This window comes from Scaptodrosophila lebanonensis, unplaced genomic scaffold, assembly GCF_003285725.1.
Source record: "Scaptodrosophila lebanonensis strain 11010-0011.00,11010-0021.00 unplaced genomic scaffold, SlebRS2 tig00000138-arrow-arrow-pilon, whole genome shotgun sequence".
NCBI lineage: Eukaryota > Metazoa > Arthropoda > Insecta > Diptera > Drosophilidae > Scaptodrosophila > Scaptodrosophila lebanonensis.
Genome location: NW_022060587.1, coordinates 494,162 through 510,416, shown reverse-complemented (window position 1 = coordinate 510,416; position 16,255 = coordinate 494,162). Strand labels below are relative to the sequence as shown.

Genomic DNA, 16,255 nt, shown 5'->3' with positions numbered 1-16,255 from the left:
ATAAACAGTGGGAGTAGTGACGGATACCAGGGATACTGCGTTATCTATCGGATATTGAGCTTTTGGAAATGTTCTGTTGTGATCATTAAGGCAAACGTATTCGAGATACTCGAGATACTGGAATGTAACTGTGATTGTCTTTCGTCAAATAATTAAAAAAAACGAAACATTCGATATGCATAAAATTCAAAATATTTCCTCTGCGGGTCGACTTATTTCGTCACGATGACCAAGATGTATATACATTTTTTCGGATTAGAGGCACTTTAAAAGCCATCAACCTAATATGCCCTTAAAATGACAGAAACACAAGAAACTTTTCAAATATCCACTACATCTAGGATATAACCGTATGGCAATAAACATGCATCATGCATAAGAAAATACAAGATTCTTAGTTCACTTTTAGAACTAGGCGTGGTTTACTATATGAAGATGAACCTATTCAGAACTCTTTAGTTCAGTTTGGGAAATTTGTAATGTTATCTAAGCGATGCTTTACCATTTATGGACAACCGTAATACGAGTATTGGAGAGAATTTAAAGTAAACAGAGGAACGCTTTGGAAAGATCGAGAACAGGATTCTCGGGATCAGTATTTTACACGATATTTTACGTGTGAGAATGGTGTCGACCCGATGGGTGCTACGATTGTTCAGGATGGACTAAATGCCGATACGGGATTATCGCGGCAAAAACCCACTGTTCTCGCCCGAGCTGGCTTCAAATCTGGCAAAAAAAAGTGGTTCGGGGGAAAAAATAAATTTAAGGAGCATACAAGTATCTCATTCTTTTTTCCAGAACATGGCATGAAAAAGTGTATCACACTAAAAATATATCTCAAATAAAAATAAGTATAATTCAAAACTTATATCTTTATTCCTAACGCTTATTGAATTGTGATACATAATTAAGTTTATGAATGAATGGTCTTTGCTGCCTTTTCTTTTCTTATTGACAAAAAATGAAAACATTTCCGCCCGCGTACATTGTTTATGGTGCCTTTTTTGTCTTAATTCAAGAATTTATTTCGTGCATTCTATTTAGCATAAATGAAGTATAAACATATGTATGAATGATATTTTATGAGCAGTTTTGTACTTTAATCAAGTCATAAGCAAATTTATAAATTATTGTGTTTAAAGTATTGGATGTGTCTTTTGTTTAAATGCGTTAAATTATCAGACTTGCCGTGTTAAAAAAATTACGTTTTTCGTTTTGCCGGTTTTAGATAGTTTGATTTAATATCTTCTTCAAATACTTTTAATTGCATTATCGGGAATTGCCATCAGAGGGGATGGCTAAACATTTCACAAAGTTGTTCAAATTTAAGTTTTACATTCAATTACCACCATCTACTCAGTTTGGAGACATCGGGTAAAACTTAAATTTGAAAAAAATAAAATAATAATTCCAATATTATGTTAGTTACAAAAAACGTAAAATTCAAGTAGAAGTGGCGCTAAAATCAAAACCAACCAAGTACTATATTATTTACAATAAAACGATTTATACAGTGACGAATTAAAGGTAACATTCTTTAAAACGGACTTAAGCACATTTTGCGTACCCTACACTATGATTAGTGGGAGCATGCAAATTTACATTTTCGTTGAGTTCGAGCCCTTCAAAGGCCGTTCATATAGACATCCGATTCAAGAAATACAAATAAAATCGCATTAGTTTATTTTATCAGGTGATGCTTTGAGTTTAAAAGAGATTTCGTGCGAATATTTCCGAATCATTGTGGTTGGTTTTGTAGTAACTATATATAAACTGACAATGCGCGTTAAAGTAAAATGTGTAATATTAAAGCATAATTTGCTTGCTTATGCACTAAAAGTTCTTTTGTTGTTTGACTTATAGTATTTAATTATAAGTGGAACGCATTTAATCATATGACTCTTGCTGACTGACTATACTTTTTAAGTAGGTTTTTTTGTGCAAAATCATTTTCTTTCTTAGAAGTAAACATAAAATGTAAAAATAAATGTAATTATTTAATATTAGAATTTTAAGCGCTAAGAGAAAACCTAATACGACTGTGCAACAGCATTATTTGAGCAGGCGAAAATTCTAACGATCATATTATAACCTTTGGATAGAGGATATAAATATGCGCAGTGCACTTTGCGCTGGTGGATCGTGGCGGTTTGGCACATCGCTGGTAAATTATTAAACAAATTATTATAATGTATGCATACGTATCTATGTATGTATTATTAAACGTAGAGAGCTACATGCAAACGTATGTTCATAGTTATTGTAAGCCATTTGTGAAGCTTTCAAAAAATGCACATAGAAGAGGTATTTACATTTAATCAATTTACAGGGTTTATGGTTTTATAATTTAAAATGACTAATAATACAAAGTATGACATTAATGTGTGTGTGTGTGTGTGTGTGTGTGTGTGTGGTGTGTGTCGGCTGGAGGTTAAAACAATCCATGTTGTTTTTGTGTTCAAGGTCAAAAACCCAAACACGAAAGTGTTACATATTAAACACAATTATGTATTTAATCTGAAATCGTTATAATCGACTGAGTAATAATTTCATTATTCGTTACAAATAGATGACTGAAGGCAAAACATTAAATAAAAATATTCATTAATTGTTGTCAGTTTCAGTTTTCATCGTAGCCAAAAAATATCAACTTTTGCTAACGATATGAAGATATTTGCACAATCTGTATTTATACGACTGTTCGTGAAATTGTACATAAAAGACTTCAGCTATAAAATATCCCGATAGTGCAGGCTGGTAATAGTATTTACTACTATACTACACTAAAGCGGGATTTTACAGAAAGTGTGAAAATCATCTCTTTGAATAATGAAGAATTAAAGTATGTATGGATGCATGCCTTGAAAGAGTTTTAAAACTCCTGATAGTTTAACATATGATTGGGTGTGTTTAGTTAATATATATTTCTTATAACTAGGATCGATTTCTTAATGTTCGGTTGACTTAAGCAAAAAAAAAAAAAATTGTTTTTGTTAGCCATACACGCTGTCAGACACGGTATATAAACTTTTAAAAACATTTTGGCTCACTCTTGATGTACACTAGTTGTATTACAACCCTGATTCCATTCAGAATCCACAGCCGCAGAGTGTGTTCCATCGTAAGGTTAGATCATATGTGCTCGGTGCGGCTGCTGCTGCTTGAATGCAACAGCATCGCTTACCAGATGAAATGGCACACCGGCGGCCGTTGTCACCTCCCGCCCTGGCACTGTTCCTGTACCCAACTGCGTCGGCGTCAGTGTAAGCGTTGTTGATGTTGCTGTTGTCGCAGGGCTATTATTACCGCTTCCACTTGCCAGCTGTTTCAGCTGGGTTGCATCCAGCATGCCGTGTGGCAAATGATGCGCACCCGCCGTTGATAGACTACCCAGGGCAGAGGCCGCTGCCATGGTTGCGACTGCTGCCGCTGCCGCTGAAGCGGAGCCCGCATTTGTCGAGGTTATGGTACCTGTATTAGAAGCGCCACGACCGCGTTTACGCTTTGGCAAGATGCCTTTGCGTGCCATATAGAAGCGTATTGTGGAGACGGGTATGTTGAACATATTGCTGACAGTTTGAAATGTGTCGCCCTTAGACACACACTTAGCTGCCTGGGCCAGTGAGGCTTCAGAGCGACGCACGCGCTTGTATGATGTATAGCCATCGATGGAGCTATGCATTAGTGTGCCCGGTGAGTTAGCCGAGTTGTCTGGATCAGTGTCCAGGCAGAGCGAGAGATTTCCAGAGATTGTGTTACCCCCACCGGTAACCCCAGTCATGCTGCTATCGTTGTCCTCCTCGTGCGCGGCCACATAGTTGTGATCGTCTTCAATGGTAGAGTCCAAGTGATGCTGTTGCTGCTGGAGTACCTGGTGCTGTTGTTGGTGTATCATTTTAACGTTTTTATAATCCTCATAGTTTTCGCTACACATATTCCAATTGTTGGATGTATCATCAGCAGAATCATCCTCTGTCGGTGCATTTGAGTTGTTAGAAGCAGCTGCTGAAGAACCTCCCGCATTTGATTGCTGGGCCCGCTGTAGTTGTTGCTGTTGCTGCAGCAATTGCAGCGCATTGCTTCCGTTTGTCTGCTGACGCTGCTGCAGCGGCTGCTGTTCCTTGTGCTGCTGTTGTTGTTGCTTAACAGATGACGCTGTTGCCGTGCTTATGGTTGTTGTCGATGTGGTCGAGTTGGTAGCCGTATCATCCGTTTCAGTGCTATCCATTTGCGACTGTTGCTTTAGGCTGGTCAGCACCGTCGGTTCACATACAACTCCCTGCCTCATTTGCTGCAATTGCTTGTAGTTGACAGCCGCTTCGGAACCATAGAGACCACGTATGCGCAGCTGTTCCGCACAGCGCAGCAATTGGCCCAAGCCCGCCTGCGTCACATTCACTTCGCCCTTGTACATAAAGTCGACCAGCGCCTGAATCTCCCATAATTTGATGTCACTGGGCAATATTATAACCGGATGCTTGCAAGGATTCTCGGCGAGTATAGCTTCAAAATAGGTGGAGCATGCGGCTAATACTAGGCGATGACAATGCACCTGATGACCTTCGCATGCCAGTGTCACGTCCACAAAACGTTGACCAGCCAAAAGCTGCGGGAACGCGGCACCGATGCTGCCTAGGTGACTGTTCCAGCGAACACAAAACTCCTGTGTGGCGCCGCTCATTGTGGTAATGTCGACGGAAGCTCAGCGAACCTGTGAGAGAAAAAAGATACAAACATTGATTTTTAATACTTTCTTTATATGCACATAAGTTTCTATTTGGTTTTAGATTATTGCACTTAAATTTCGCATATTTCCTGCAGGCAGGTCATTTGGCAAAACCATCAAAAACATTACATAGCTTCCATAGAAACGATCGGGCTTAAAATAAAATTTTTATGATATTGGAACACAAATTCGGTACTTAAAACTGTGGTCAACCCATACTACTATATCACATGGCTATCATAGCAGCTATCAGACCTGCAAAAGGTCCTAGCTTTTACAGATGCCGTAAAATCAAATATTGAAAAAATATTCGGTTCTTGAAGCTAAAGTACGGACTTTATTGCTTATACAAGTAAATACTCAAAATTAAGTTTACCAGTGAAATAAACATTTGTACAGCGATCGTTATGAAATACAAGTATTAACAGTATATTCATTTTAAGCACTTCGTATATTTGACCAGGAAAACGTAAATGGTTACATGACATATGTATAGCTTATTTTGAGTAAAAAAAAAATGCCATAGTTTATTTCGGGCAGCACTTAATGACCTCCCGGGTTAGCAGTGCGTATCATTGAACTCCTACTGACAATGTGCAAAGCAATTTATATTCACACGTACTATATGCTTTCAGAATTTCCAAAATAGATCCTCTTATTAGTATATTATTCCATGAATTGGTGATTATTCGGCTTACAAAAAACCTAATGAGTCAACGAAAGTTATTTTTCTTTGAACTTGAGAAGTCCAATTTAAATTAAATAAAATAAAATTTAAATAAATTTGTACGAATTTATTTAAGCCTTATTTTTCTGAATTGAACTGAAATTAGTGTACTGCTAGTTATTCCGAAATTTATAATTATAGCTTACCAAAGAGAAAACAATGAAGTGGTGTTACAATCATTGAAATATTTAGTTCAAAAGGTTTTTGGGCAACACCTGTTTACAGATACCTTATAAAAATTGAGTATCGTGATTACACGGCCTTTTGAACTACGATCCTAAGTGACCATATTGATGAAACGAAAACAACTCGATATTTTATTAAAAATGACAGCCTCGGTAAAAAAAAAATAATGTGGCCTCCCTTTAGGTTTGATTACATACAACAGGAGAATTTGCGAGACTTTTTGCAAAACATTTCTGTCATTAATATCTTGAAAATACATTTAGATTCCATTATAATAGCTTTATCAATGTGTGACAATCATTTTTTGTTTTTGGGCATTTTAAATTGTACTCAAATAAATTAAACACTGTTCGACGCGGTGTTACCACCTCGAATGCAGAAATGCACTTTTGTTTGTTCCCGCAAAATATAAAAAATCGTGTAAAAATGTACATGTGTATGTATGTGTGTATATTTTAGGCAAATTGGACGAATATCGAATGTGATGTTGCAAAAGTATTCCTATAGAGTTAATTAAAATAGTATATAATTAATGTACATACATATGTATATACATACATGGATGCAACCATACAAACTTATACATAGATGTTTTTATATACATTTCAAAGACACAAAGCACGCATTAAGCACATTTCAGCGAATTTAAACAATACTACACATCCACCGCCAAAGTGAAATACTTACAGTTCAATAATTAATTCTTAATCGTTTCCTTGTGTTATTAACATTAAACACCAACAACAACAAATGTTGAAAAATACAACTGGAGGCGAACCCTCCTTGGCTTTTTGCACTTTTATAATTTCAAACAGAATTGATTTTTCTTCTAAAACACTTCAACGCCACAATTTTGCATTTTGTTAAATATACGCCGGCTGTTTTCACAATGTTTTTAATGCGAAAATGTGACAGCAGCTACCACGACGCGTACAATTTTACTTTGTAGACACCTCGGGTGTATGCTTAAAAATGTAGTCGTGCTTCTTCCTTGTAGTCTGTGTGTGTGCTGGTTTTTTCCTTTTTTCATTAAACAAACACCAAAAGACAAAGAATTATACTGAAAAAGTGAAGTAATGAAAATCAAGTAAAGCAGCAACGACCAACGGCAGCAGCCGAACGATAAAAACGTCGTCGTCGGCAGCTAGAGCAAGGCAAAGGCAAAAGACTTGTTGTGTTTGTATTTGCCGTAGCTGTTGCGAGCGAGGAGCAATTTTGAGCACTTTACTTTAGCAATTTCGATTTATACAAAAGCACGCACACAAAGAAAAACAAAAACGACGCAGAAAGGAAGCAGCAGCCAAAGCAAGTATAAAAAAAAGGGTCGCAGCACACAACACACGCATGCAAGATGGAGTAGACCAAAAACACAAGGCGAGAGCGTAAAACGATTGCGCACACATACATACATATGTATATACATACATGTGTAGTTAAATACATGTGTATGTATGCATTGCAAAAGGAAGCTAAGGAATCTGAAGAGTGAACGAACAGAAGCATAAATACAAAAACGTACAGCTGTATGAACATACTCGCCAATATTTTTAAAATAATAGAGTAAATTTTCGCTGAGTTTGTATCGATTCTTTAGTGTTGAATAGCAAGGAAACGTTAAATTTTTAATGGGTACATACATACATACAGGCCTATGTATATGTTGCAAATATTGTACATACATACATATGTACATACACTCGGAATTGAACAGTGAGTTGGAAGTGTAGCACATTGTCAGCTGTTTTGACGGTACACTTTGTTTGCAAGGTGTATGGCTCATCGGATGTTTCTTAAGATTGCCATTTCGCAAGGTGTGGGAAAACTTAAAAAGGACTTTTCAAAGTATTTAATTTGAAATATATGTACATATGCATGTACATATCTATGTACATATGTTTATTTATTGCACAATGCAGAACTTTTTTAACGAATTTGCAAACAGGTTATTTCCTACTAATGCCAGTATATACAAACATAAATACAAATATGTACGTACATATGCACATATGTATGTACAAGTATATTGTATGTATCAATATCCACATTGAAATAAGAGCGAAACTACTCCTGACATAGTACCCTGCCCCCACTTTAAAAAGATTATAAATTTTAAATTTAAAACGATATAAGAATTGATATAGAGTTTCTGTTGACCTGTCTGTTTTTGTGTAATCTATTCAATTTTAATGTTTTCGCATTGAAATTATTTGTCAAAATTGACTGGTTATATCCGTTAGCTTACATAAGACTCTTAGCCGAGTCTGCATAACTTTTTTGCCTTTAAGGCTACATACACATGTATGTATGTATGTATGTCAACCAAATTCGACATGGGTTGGAAATCGGACTGATATGTACATACACATGTATGTGTATGGATGGTTTACATGTGTGTAAAATTGTATATATGTACATGTATATGTATTTATAATTTTAAAAATAATAAACTTAGTCTTTCTCGAACTATGAAGCCTGCTAAAAGTTTATTGAATAGCTCTGATATTTCCATAGATTGTTCGTTCTTACTGACGAGCATGTCTATATCGGTTCCTGCCATACTGATTCGTAATGATTTATGTACATACATACATATGTATATGGTATGGTCTTTGTGGGGTCTATCCCTGCTTTAAATCTCTCGCAATAAACTCTACACATATGTATGTACATATATACATAAGCATGCACTCGTATAATGCATATGTATGTTTCTTTCTTATTCCTGCAAGCAGATCATTTGTTAAAACCGGCCGATTTTATACTTATACATAAGTTTGCTCCCAAGTCCGACCGCTATACTCTACAGCTACCATGGCAACAATAGAAATAAAAATAAAACATTTTTGTTCATTGCGGAAGTCTCCCTTCTCCAAGGTTCCAAGCATTTTGGGAAACATTTTAAAAAGGTTCAAATCCGCATATTGTTCCCACTTTAAATAACAGGATAGACATACATACATTCATAAGTATTCTCACTTTTTATAGCCAATCTTCACAGTTTATTTGGTGTTTTGCTTATGTAGTTTCGCAGATTGAGTACATACATACATATGTATATATGTATGTATTACATACATACATATGCATGACTCATTTTGGTAACAAATGTACATGCGCATAAATAGTTCTTTTTTTTAAGTATAATTATAATTAAAAAAATTATTCGGTGGTATTCTTTTGTATTTGATTGGGGAAATTCTGTTTTGTTGCCCTGAAAAAATTTGCACTCGCATCTGTTAGCATCAACAAACGATGTCGCAGTTTCTGTTTAGGTGCTCGTAGGTACGTAGATACATACATACAAGTACATACACAGACTTAAGTTTATTTATAAGTTCAAGTATACATACATATACATATGTATGCATATGGAAATTTATGAAAGATCTATAAGCATAACACTACATAAAAGTTAAACAGCATTGGAACAGGGGATTATCAAATTGACATTCTTTGAAAGTATTAGTCAACATTATAAAAATTATAACGATTAACAGAATTTATAATATTTTCTATTACAATCATTCCCCATAAAATGGGGCTTAGATTTGGTGCCGCTTTAGGTTTCGTTTAAGGTATTCAGGTCTTTTGATGGATTTAAATATTAGTTTCTTTTAGGTGCCTACTTTATCAGAATAAACACTCATTGACTAGATAAGAAACCTAGTGGTGAAAAAACTGCAAGTCACTTTATTTCTGGAATCAATTGGTGATAAAATAAAAGCAAAACTTATATATTCACGAATTTCAATGTCAATATTCACAATGCTTGAAACATACAAATTCGTTTGCGACGTAACGAAATTTCTTTTTCAGAATTCGTTTATTCATAAAACAGAGAAGAGATACAATGCTAAAAGACAACATTAAACATTTTCGAGAACACAAAATTGCAAATTTAACATTTTTTGGTTGAAGCCGATAAAAATGTTTAAATCCAAACGGAAGATAAGATATACATACATATATCGAACTCGTATGTGATGTGATCGAATAGCGTAACGGTAAAATTTCTAGAATATAAATGATTGAATAAAATTGAGTAAACTAAACAGAAGAGCTATTCTTTATATGTACATTTTAAATAATTGTTCATCACTTTTGAGCGAATGATAGCCGGAGGATCATTGCTGCTTTCAGGACCAAAAAAGTAAGTTAAATAGCGATGGACTGCCTGTCTACATGGTGATGGTAGAGCATAAACCATTACCGACATAAGTTATGTCATATCATAAGAACAACAAAGCCGTAAAAGTACGTAGTTGCCGATATAAACATTCGGGGAATTATGAAATTGTTCAGTTTTTAAAACATTTGCTTTGACATACTATTTATGTACAAACATATATACATATATCAGTAAGTATTAATGTTATAATCTTCATATTTGGCGCCAAAATTACGAAGTGATCGGGTTTGTAATTATGTACTCAAAAGGTATCGAATTGAAACGAGTAAAAAAACTTGCAGTAAGGCCTTGTCACTTTATTCGCTAAAAAATTGGAGAACCTTTGTGAAATAAATGTGTTCCAATCTAATATGTTAAAAATAATTATACATATACATATTTTTTTAGTCAAGCGGAGAAGTAGCCGTGCAATCTATCAATTTGTAGAAGAAAAATAAATATATTAATAATACAATAAAAGTCAAAGCAAAAAGGTAGTCCGAAGTAATGCAGAGGAACGAATTTGTTACTTAAAATTACATGCTCGTGTTAAATTCCTTAATGAAATATATTGCGGTTTTATGGACGTCAAATGGTTATGAAAAAAAGTCAGTGAATAGAGTAGGGAAACATGAGTGATGGGAACTACAGGGAAATTAAGTAGGCATGTATGTATGTACATACAATGTAGATGAGCAGAATAAAGTCTTCTCCTGAACAGTCACATACACACATATGTATGTACGCATGTAATTACAAAATAATTAGCATCTGCCGCACGCAACTATTAAAGGAGTGGGTGCTAAATACGACAAAGTTCATTACAAATTATAAAAAACTATATGAATGAAAAAAAGCCGATTAGACATATGTACATATGTACATACATAGTAAACCAAAACATAGAAATTCGGGCCAAAAGAAATCATGAGTGAGGCGGTTTAAATAATCATCAATAAAAAATAAAAAAAAAATTGGCCGCACTTTATTTTATTAGTATATCAGATATACATATGTATTTAATATATAATTATTTCCAACTTATATAATACAAATGTACGTACATATGTATGTATATTACCTAATCCTATAATGCATTTAGTTATGTAGGTACGAATAAATGTACGTGGTTCATACATACATACATACAACCAAAAAGGACATATGTACGTATGTAAATAAATATGTATGTTTGTAGATACATATGTGTAAGGACGTATTAGATGCTTCGCATTGGCTGTTATACTTTACCTAAAGTTTGTAATATAAGCCACCAGTGGCAGAAGTGTCCTGGCGTACTGTTTAGAAGTCTTTTTGTTTAACGACCGTTACACAAAACACGCACGTATGACTAAACTTATTGATTTTTCGCAATGTTAAATGTTTACCAAAGACATAACACATACCACACTATCTCGTGTGAGTTGTTTAACATTTTTCAACGCGCGTGTTTTGAAATATAACGTATCACCACAGTAAAATGCACACTTCTTATGGCGAACTGTACTAGACAGCGTAAACAACAGGAGTCACGAAATTCCACATGCACAATAACACCACACAGTCCATAATTTGCAAATAATAGTTGTTTTGAAGGCGTTTTCAAATGGATGGGATGTGTTTTTAGTTGATTATATTACGTTTACACCAATTACTGCCCTTATAAAATGTCAACAGTGTCATATAATCGTAATAATGATAACGTTTTTAGCGCACTCCCAATAGTTTAAGACGCTTAGAATTGAAATAATATATTGTTATTGTTTAGTTTATCTGAAGTTTGTCGGTCACTGGCTTCGGCGCCAGTTAGAGATGAGCAATGTATAGTGACTGTTACTTTGTCACTAGCATCAACATCAATATCACAACGGTGATCAAATAATGTACGGAGTACAACACTACAATTCAGCTATCTATGTAAATTCATTATCGAAAATATAATTGTCAATATTTAAACTACATCAACACTTTATTTTGATGTTAGTCAACTTTATGTTGTTCCATTAAATACATACATACGTACATATATACATACATACAAACAAGGTATCGAGTAGTGGATACAGTGTTGCCATAGAAATACTACAATTATTAACTTTAATTATGTGACAATTTCAGTACTTTGAGTTTTGCAGCTCCAGTTTTAAATGTAATAATGCAATATTTTTGCCCAATTAAATAAGGTAAAATTAAAATAATAGGTACTACATTATTGGACATGTTAAACTCAAGCTCAAAATTATTTTTTGTAACACATAAAATACGCGTATTTTTATCAATACTACAAAATATGAGTTTTGGTGTTAAAGTACATGTTTTTAGACAAATTAGACTTTTGTTATAATACTCATGGATTTTCAACGAAATTGTAATATTCTTGTAATTTATTTAATGTTTTTTTTTGCATCAGATTTTAAAAGGCATACCGGTTTGTAAAAAAGGAAATTAACCCAAAGGCTGAGCCTTATACTTGTAGTATTTATAAACATGTTTGTCTTAGTTTGATTCCATTTAACAAATAAAATCATACTTAACAAAGAAAAACATGCATTCAATTGCATCGGCAACTAGGGATGCCGTCTTGGCTCTCTCCTGTCAAATCGAATTATCTATGAAATCGATTGCATGAAAATTTCGGAAATTGGCGGAGATAGGAATCGGGATGTTCCGAAATTTTTCTTTTTTTAGAAACATATTTTTTATATATTCGATTTCAGTAAAAAATTTACAACTCTGTTGAAGTCTACAACAGACCATTTATTTGCTGAGCCACTTAAGAACCATTATTTGAACTAATGGACTGGTTCATATGAGTGCAATAAAGTTAATTTTTATTTCCTGCAACAACATATGTACATATGTATGTATGTATATTATGTTCATATGTATTAATGTATATGGTAGACTTAAATAAATATATCATTGCGCAGGTCCGTTAAACGGTGCTATTGTAACAATATGAATTTTGACATTTTAGTATTGCCACGTATAATTTGATAGATAATTGTCGGTATTTGGCGAGTTGAACTGTATTTCTGCTTTTTTTAAAATTAGAAAACAATATTTGGTGTAGGCAGTGTTGAATTTGCTGAAATTAGTTGATTAGTTTAGCCGTATAGTCGTTGAAAAATTGTTGCATCGGGCCGGTCATAAAAAAAACAAAGTGGTAGCGCTACGGGAGGCGCCGAAATTTCAAAAATTGCGTTTCGTCAAGTGGAGTTGGTAGAGTCCAGTCGAAGGTGCACGGCGTTCACCGTACCAAGGCGGCCTTTATAACAGTTCCGCATGATGCTGTTCGGACTGTCCACCGCCGCTCAAAGATTGCGTCGGCTGATGAACAAGGTTATACCAAACGAGGTGAGGCCCAACGTAAAGGTATATTTAGACGATTTGGTAGTATTTGCGGCGGATTTTGACACCCACTTGGAGTACTTGCATAGAGTCGCTGAATGCCTGAAGAAGGCGAATCTGACTATAGGGTGTAATGTTATTACTCTGCTGCGGGTATGCTCGCCGGCCAGAGTTATGCTGAAATAAATATTAGGTACCCCAAAGTGCCGAGGTGTCTGCTAAATAAAAGAGGGCGATATGCCGAAATATGTTTACACGTGTTTAATTTTAAATGTTAAAAGTTACAGGCTGCGCTTCAGTGCGCGTTCGACTTAACTCAAAAGGAACCAAAAAAGAACTAAAAACTACTCAACATTCATGAACTTAAAACTACTTTGCCTTCATGGCTTACAACTACTTACAAATACTTATTACTACTTAAACTACTCAACGTGACGACGCGTTGTACAGCAGTCAGCCGCGCGTGGGCAGGTGCCCGAATGCGGCAATGCGGGGGTCGCAATCGTACCGGATTTGCGCCCGGCGCCACTCCGCATGGTCCACGTAGCTCACACCAAAGTCCATGCTGCTAATTTTTCCCTCTTGAAAATATTCGTGCGACGCGTGTCGTTTCCCGCCAAGTGTGATATTGTTGTGCCAGCTGTTTTGGTAGCGCTGCCACATATCATTTTCGCGGTCCGCCAGTGCTACCCATGCCTGGCGGTCTGCCGTGGGTGTTACCATTTGCATATTTATTCGATAGTGGCCGGTGTTGCCATTTATCCTATATCCTCGATAACACATTATCGACGGCCGCCCGCCGCTCTGGCAACTCGTCATCACCGTCCCACATGTTTATGTTGTAATTGGCTTCCGGTCTTCTGCTATTATTCAGCGTTGTGCCCAACCTCCTTTTTTGTTGTGCTCGTTCAGCTGCCCGCCCGGCACTTGCCCATCTGCTGCGCCTCTGGTATATTTGGCGCTGTGTGTGTATCTCAGGTGGTGTGGCAATCTAAATCGCTTTATCTTCTTCGGCTGGCACGGCAGCTCTGCTGCTCCCGCTATGGTGGACGCCGGTTGGATTGCTGTTGTTGCTGTCGGTGTGGCCGCTAGGGCCCTGGTTGCTGTTGCTGCTGTCGTGGCTGTCGTGCGGCTGCTGTGAAAGTGGCTGCTGTCGTCGTGCTCGTTGATGTGGCTGATTTTGTTGCCCGGACTGCCGTTGTGGCTGCTGAGATTGAAGCTGCGGCTATTGTTGTGGTCGCTGAGAAATGGGCTGCTGTGCAGTTGTCGGTGGCATGGCCCTGGTGACCATACTAACGCGGCTTCCGTCGTCGCTGCCTTCGTCGGCCTCGCTGTCCTCTGCATTCACCGCTTTCAAGTCTCGCACATGTGCCGTTCTACCTCTGCCGCCCGCTACTGGTCGCACACGCACTATGACTGGGGATATGAATGCCCGCACCGTGAATGGTCCATCGAAGCGAGGCGCCAGTTTGGCCGCAGCGTTGGACAGGTGGTGTTGCCGCACGAGCACTTCGTCGCCTAGTTTGGGTCGCCACTCGCATCTTCGCAGGTTGTACTGGCGTGCCTGATCCTCGCTGGCCACCGCTTGGTTCCTTTTTGCGACTCGGGCAACGAGCTGTAGCAGCGTCGCGTGTGTTTCTGGGCTACCTGGTGTTGCCTCGGGGGCGTCCGGGTCTTCGTCGTACAGTGTGCGTGGCCGCCTGCTCGTCCCACGTGTTGTGTTGCCCGTTTGCCAGCTGCGCGATCAGAGTTTTGACGGTTCTATTGGTCCGTCAGCTGTTGCTGACAATTCTGCCCATTTGCTGAACTTATCCACCAGGACCAGTAGATAAACGTTGCCTCGTTTGGACCGCGGCAGCGGCCCCACAAAATCGGCGCATACGACGTCCCACGTCGCCTCCGCTGGTTTGAAATGCATCTTGCCGGCTGTCAGTTGTTGCTGCGCTTTGTAGCGTTGGCACAGCAAACATAGGCGCACATACTTGGCGGCATCACGATACAGCCCAGGCCAGTGATAACAGTCTGCGACACGCGCTAATGTTCGACGCACTCCCATATGGCCCGCTGTGGCGTCGTCGTGGCACTCTCTCAGGACCTCCTGTCGCAAGGGCGTGGCGACGCACAGCCTCCACGGCGACACCTCGTCTTCTCCCAGCACGTGGGCGATGCGTCGGTATAGTCTTCCGTTCTGCACGGCGTAATCGGGATACTTGTTTGGGTTCTCCACCACCGCTGTCGAGAGCCGCTGTAACCACTTGCAGGTTGGCGACGCCTCTGGCTCCACGCATGCGCGGCCTGCCACCTCGCGCGGCTGTCTGGACAGCGCGTCGGCCACCACGTTCAAGGATCCTTTCCGGTACTGGACATCGAAGGTGTACTGCTGTAGCTCCAAAGCCCAGCGTGCGATGCGGCCGGTGGGGCTCTCAATCGAGTTGAGCCAACGCAACGCCAAGTGATCGGTCACGACAGTGAAATGGTAGCCTTCCAGATAGTGTCGCAGCTTTCGGATTCCCCAAACAATTGCGAGGCACTACTTCTCCGTGGCGCTGTAGTTGACCTCCGCTTTCTGCAGCTTCCTACTGGCGTAGGAAATCACGTGTTCGTGGCCGTCTATGTCTTGCGTCAGAACCGCGCCCAGCCCACACTCTCTGGCGTCCGTCTGTAGGCAGAAGCGTCGAGTGAAATCGGGGCACGCCAACACCGGAGCTTCCTTCAGCTGCCTCTGGATACACTCGAATGCCTCCTGCTGCTGCATTCCCCAACTCCACTTGTGGCTTTTCTTCAACAGTTCGGTGAGGGGCCCAACCGTTGTGGGGAAATTCGGTACGAAGCGTCGATACCACGAGGCCATTCCAATGTACTGCCGCAATTGCTTTAGATTTGATGGCGGCTTCAGCTCGTGGATGGCTGCTACCTTCTCCGGATCCGTTTGGATGCCCGCCTCCGTCACTAGATGCCCCAGGTACCTAATGGATTTACGAAAGAATTCGCACTTATCTCGATTTATTCGCAGATTGGCCGCCCGCAGTCGCCGGAACACCTCGCGCAAGTTGCTCCAGTGTTCCTCGAACGTCCTGCCGACCACCACTATGTC

At 38.5% G+C, this 16,255-nt stretch overlaps 1 protein-coding gene across 2 annotated transcripts; it reads right to left on the bottom strand.

The window, feature by feature from the left end:
* Positions 1-930: 930 nt before the first annotated feature.
* On the bottom strand, positions 931-11,513 carry LOC115629222 (protein tramtrack, beta isoform). 2 transcript variants are annotated; one of them, XM_030525632.1, is made up of 2 exons: positions 11,062-11,513; positions 931-4,714 (listed from the first exon to the last, which is right to left on the bottom strand). In XM_030525632.1, exon 2 carries the CDS (start codon positions 4,682-4,684, stop codon positions 3,131-3,133), a length of 1,554 nt encoding a protein of 517 aa, XP_030381492.1. In that variant the 5' UTR covers positions 4,685-4,714; positions 11,062-11,513; the 3' UTR covers positions 931-3,130. The 2 variants fall into 2 exon arrangements, with proteins under 2 accessions (XP_030381492.1, XP_030381493.1); XM_030525633.1 differs by lacking the exon at positions 11,062-11,513 and adding an exon at positions 6,330-6,785.
* Between the last annotated feature and the right edge of the window lie 4,742 nt (positions 11,514-16,255).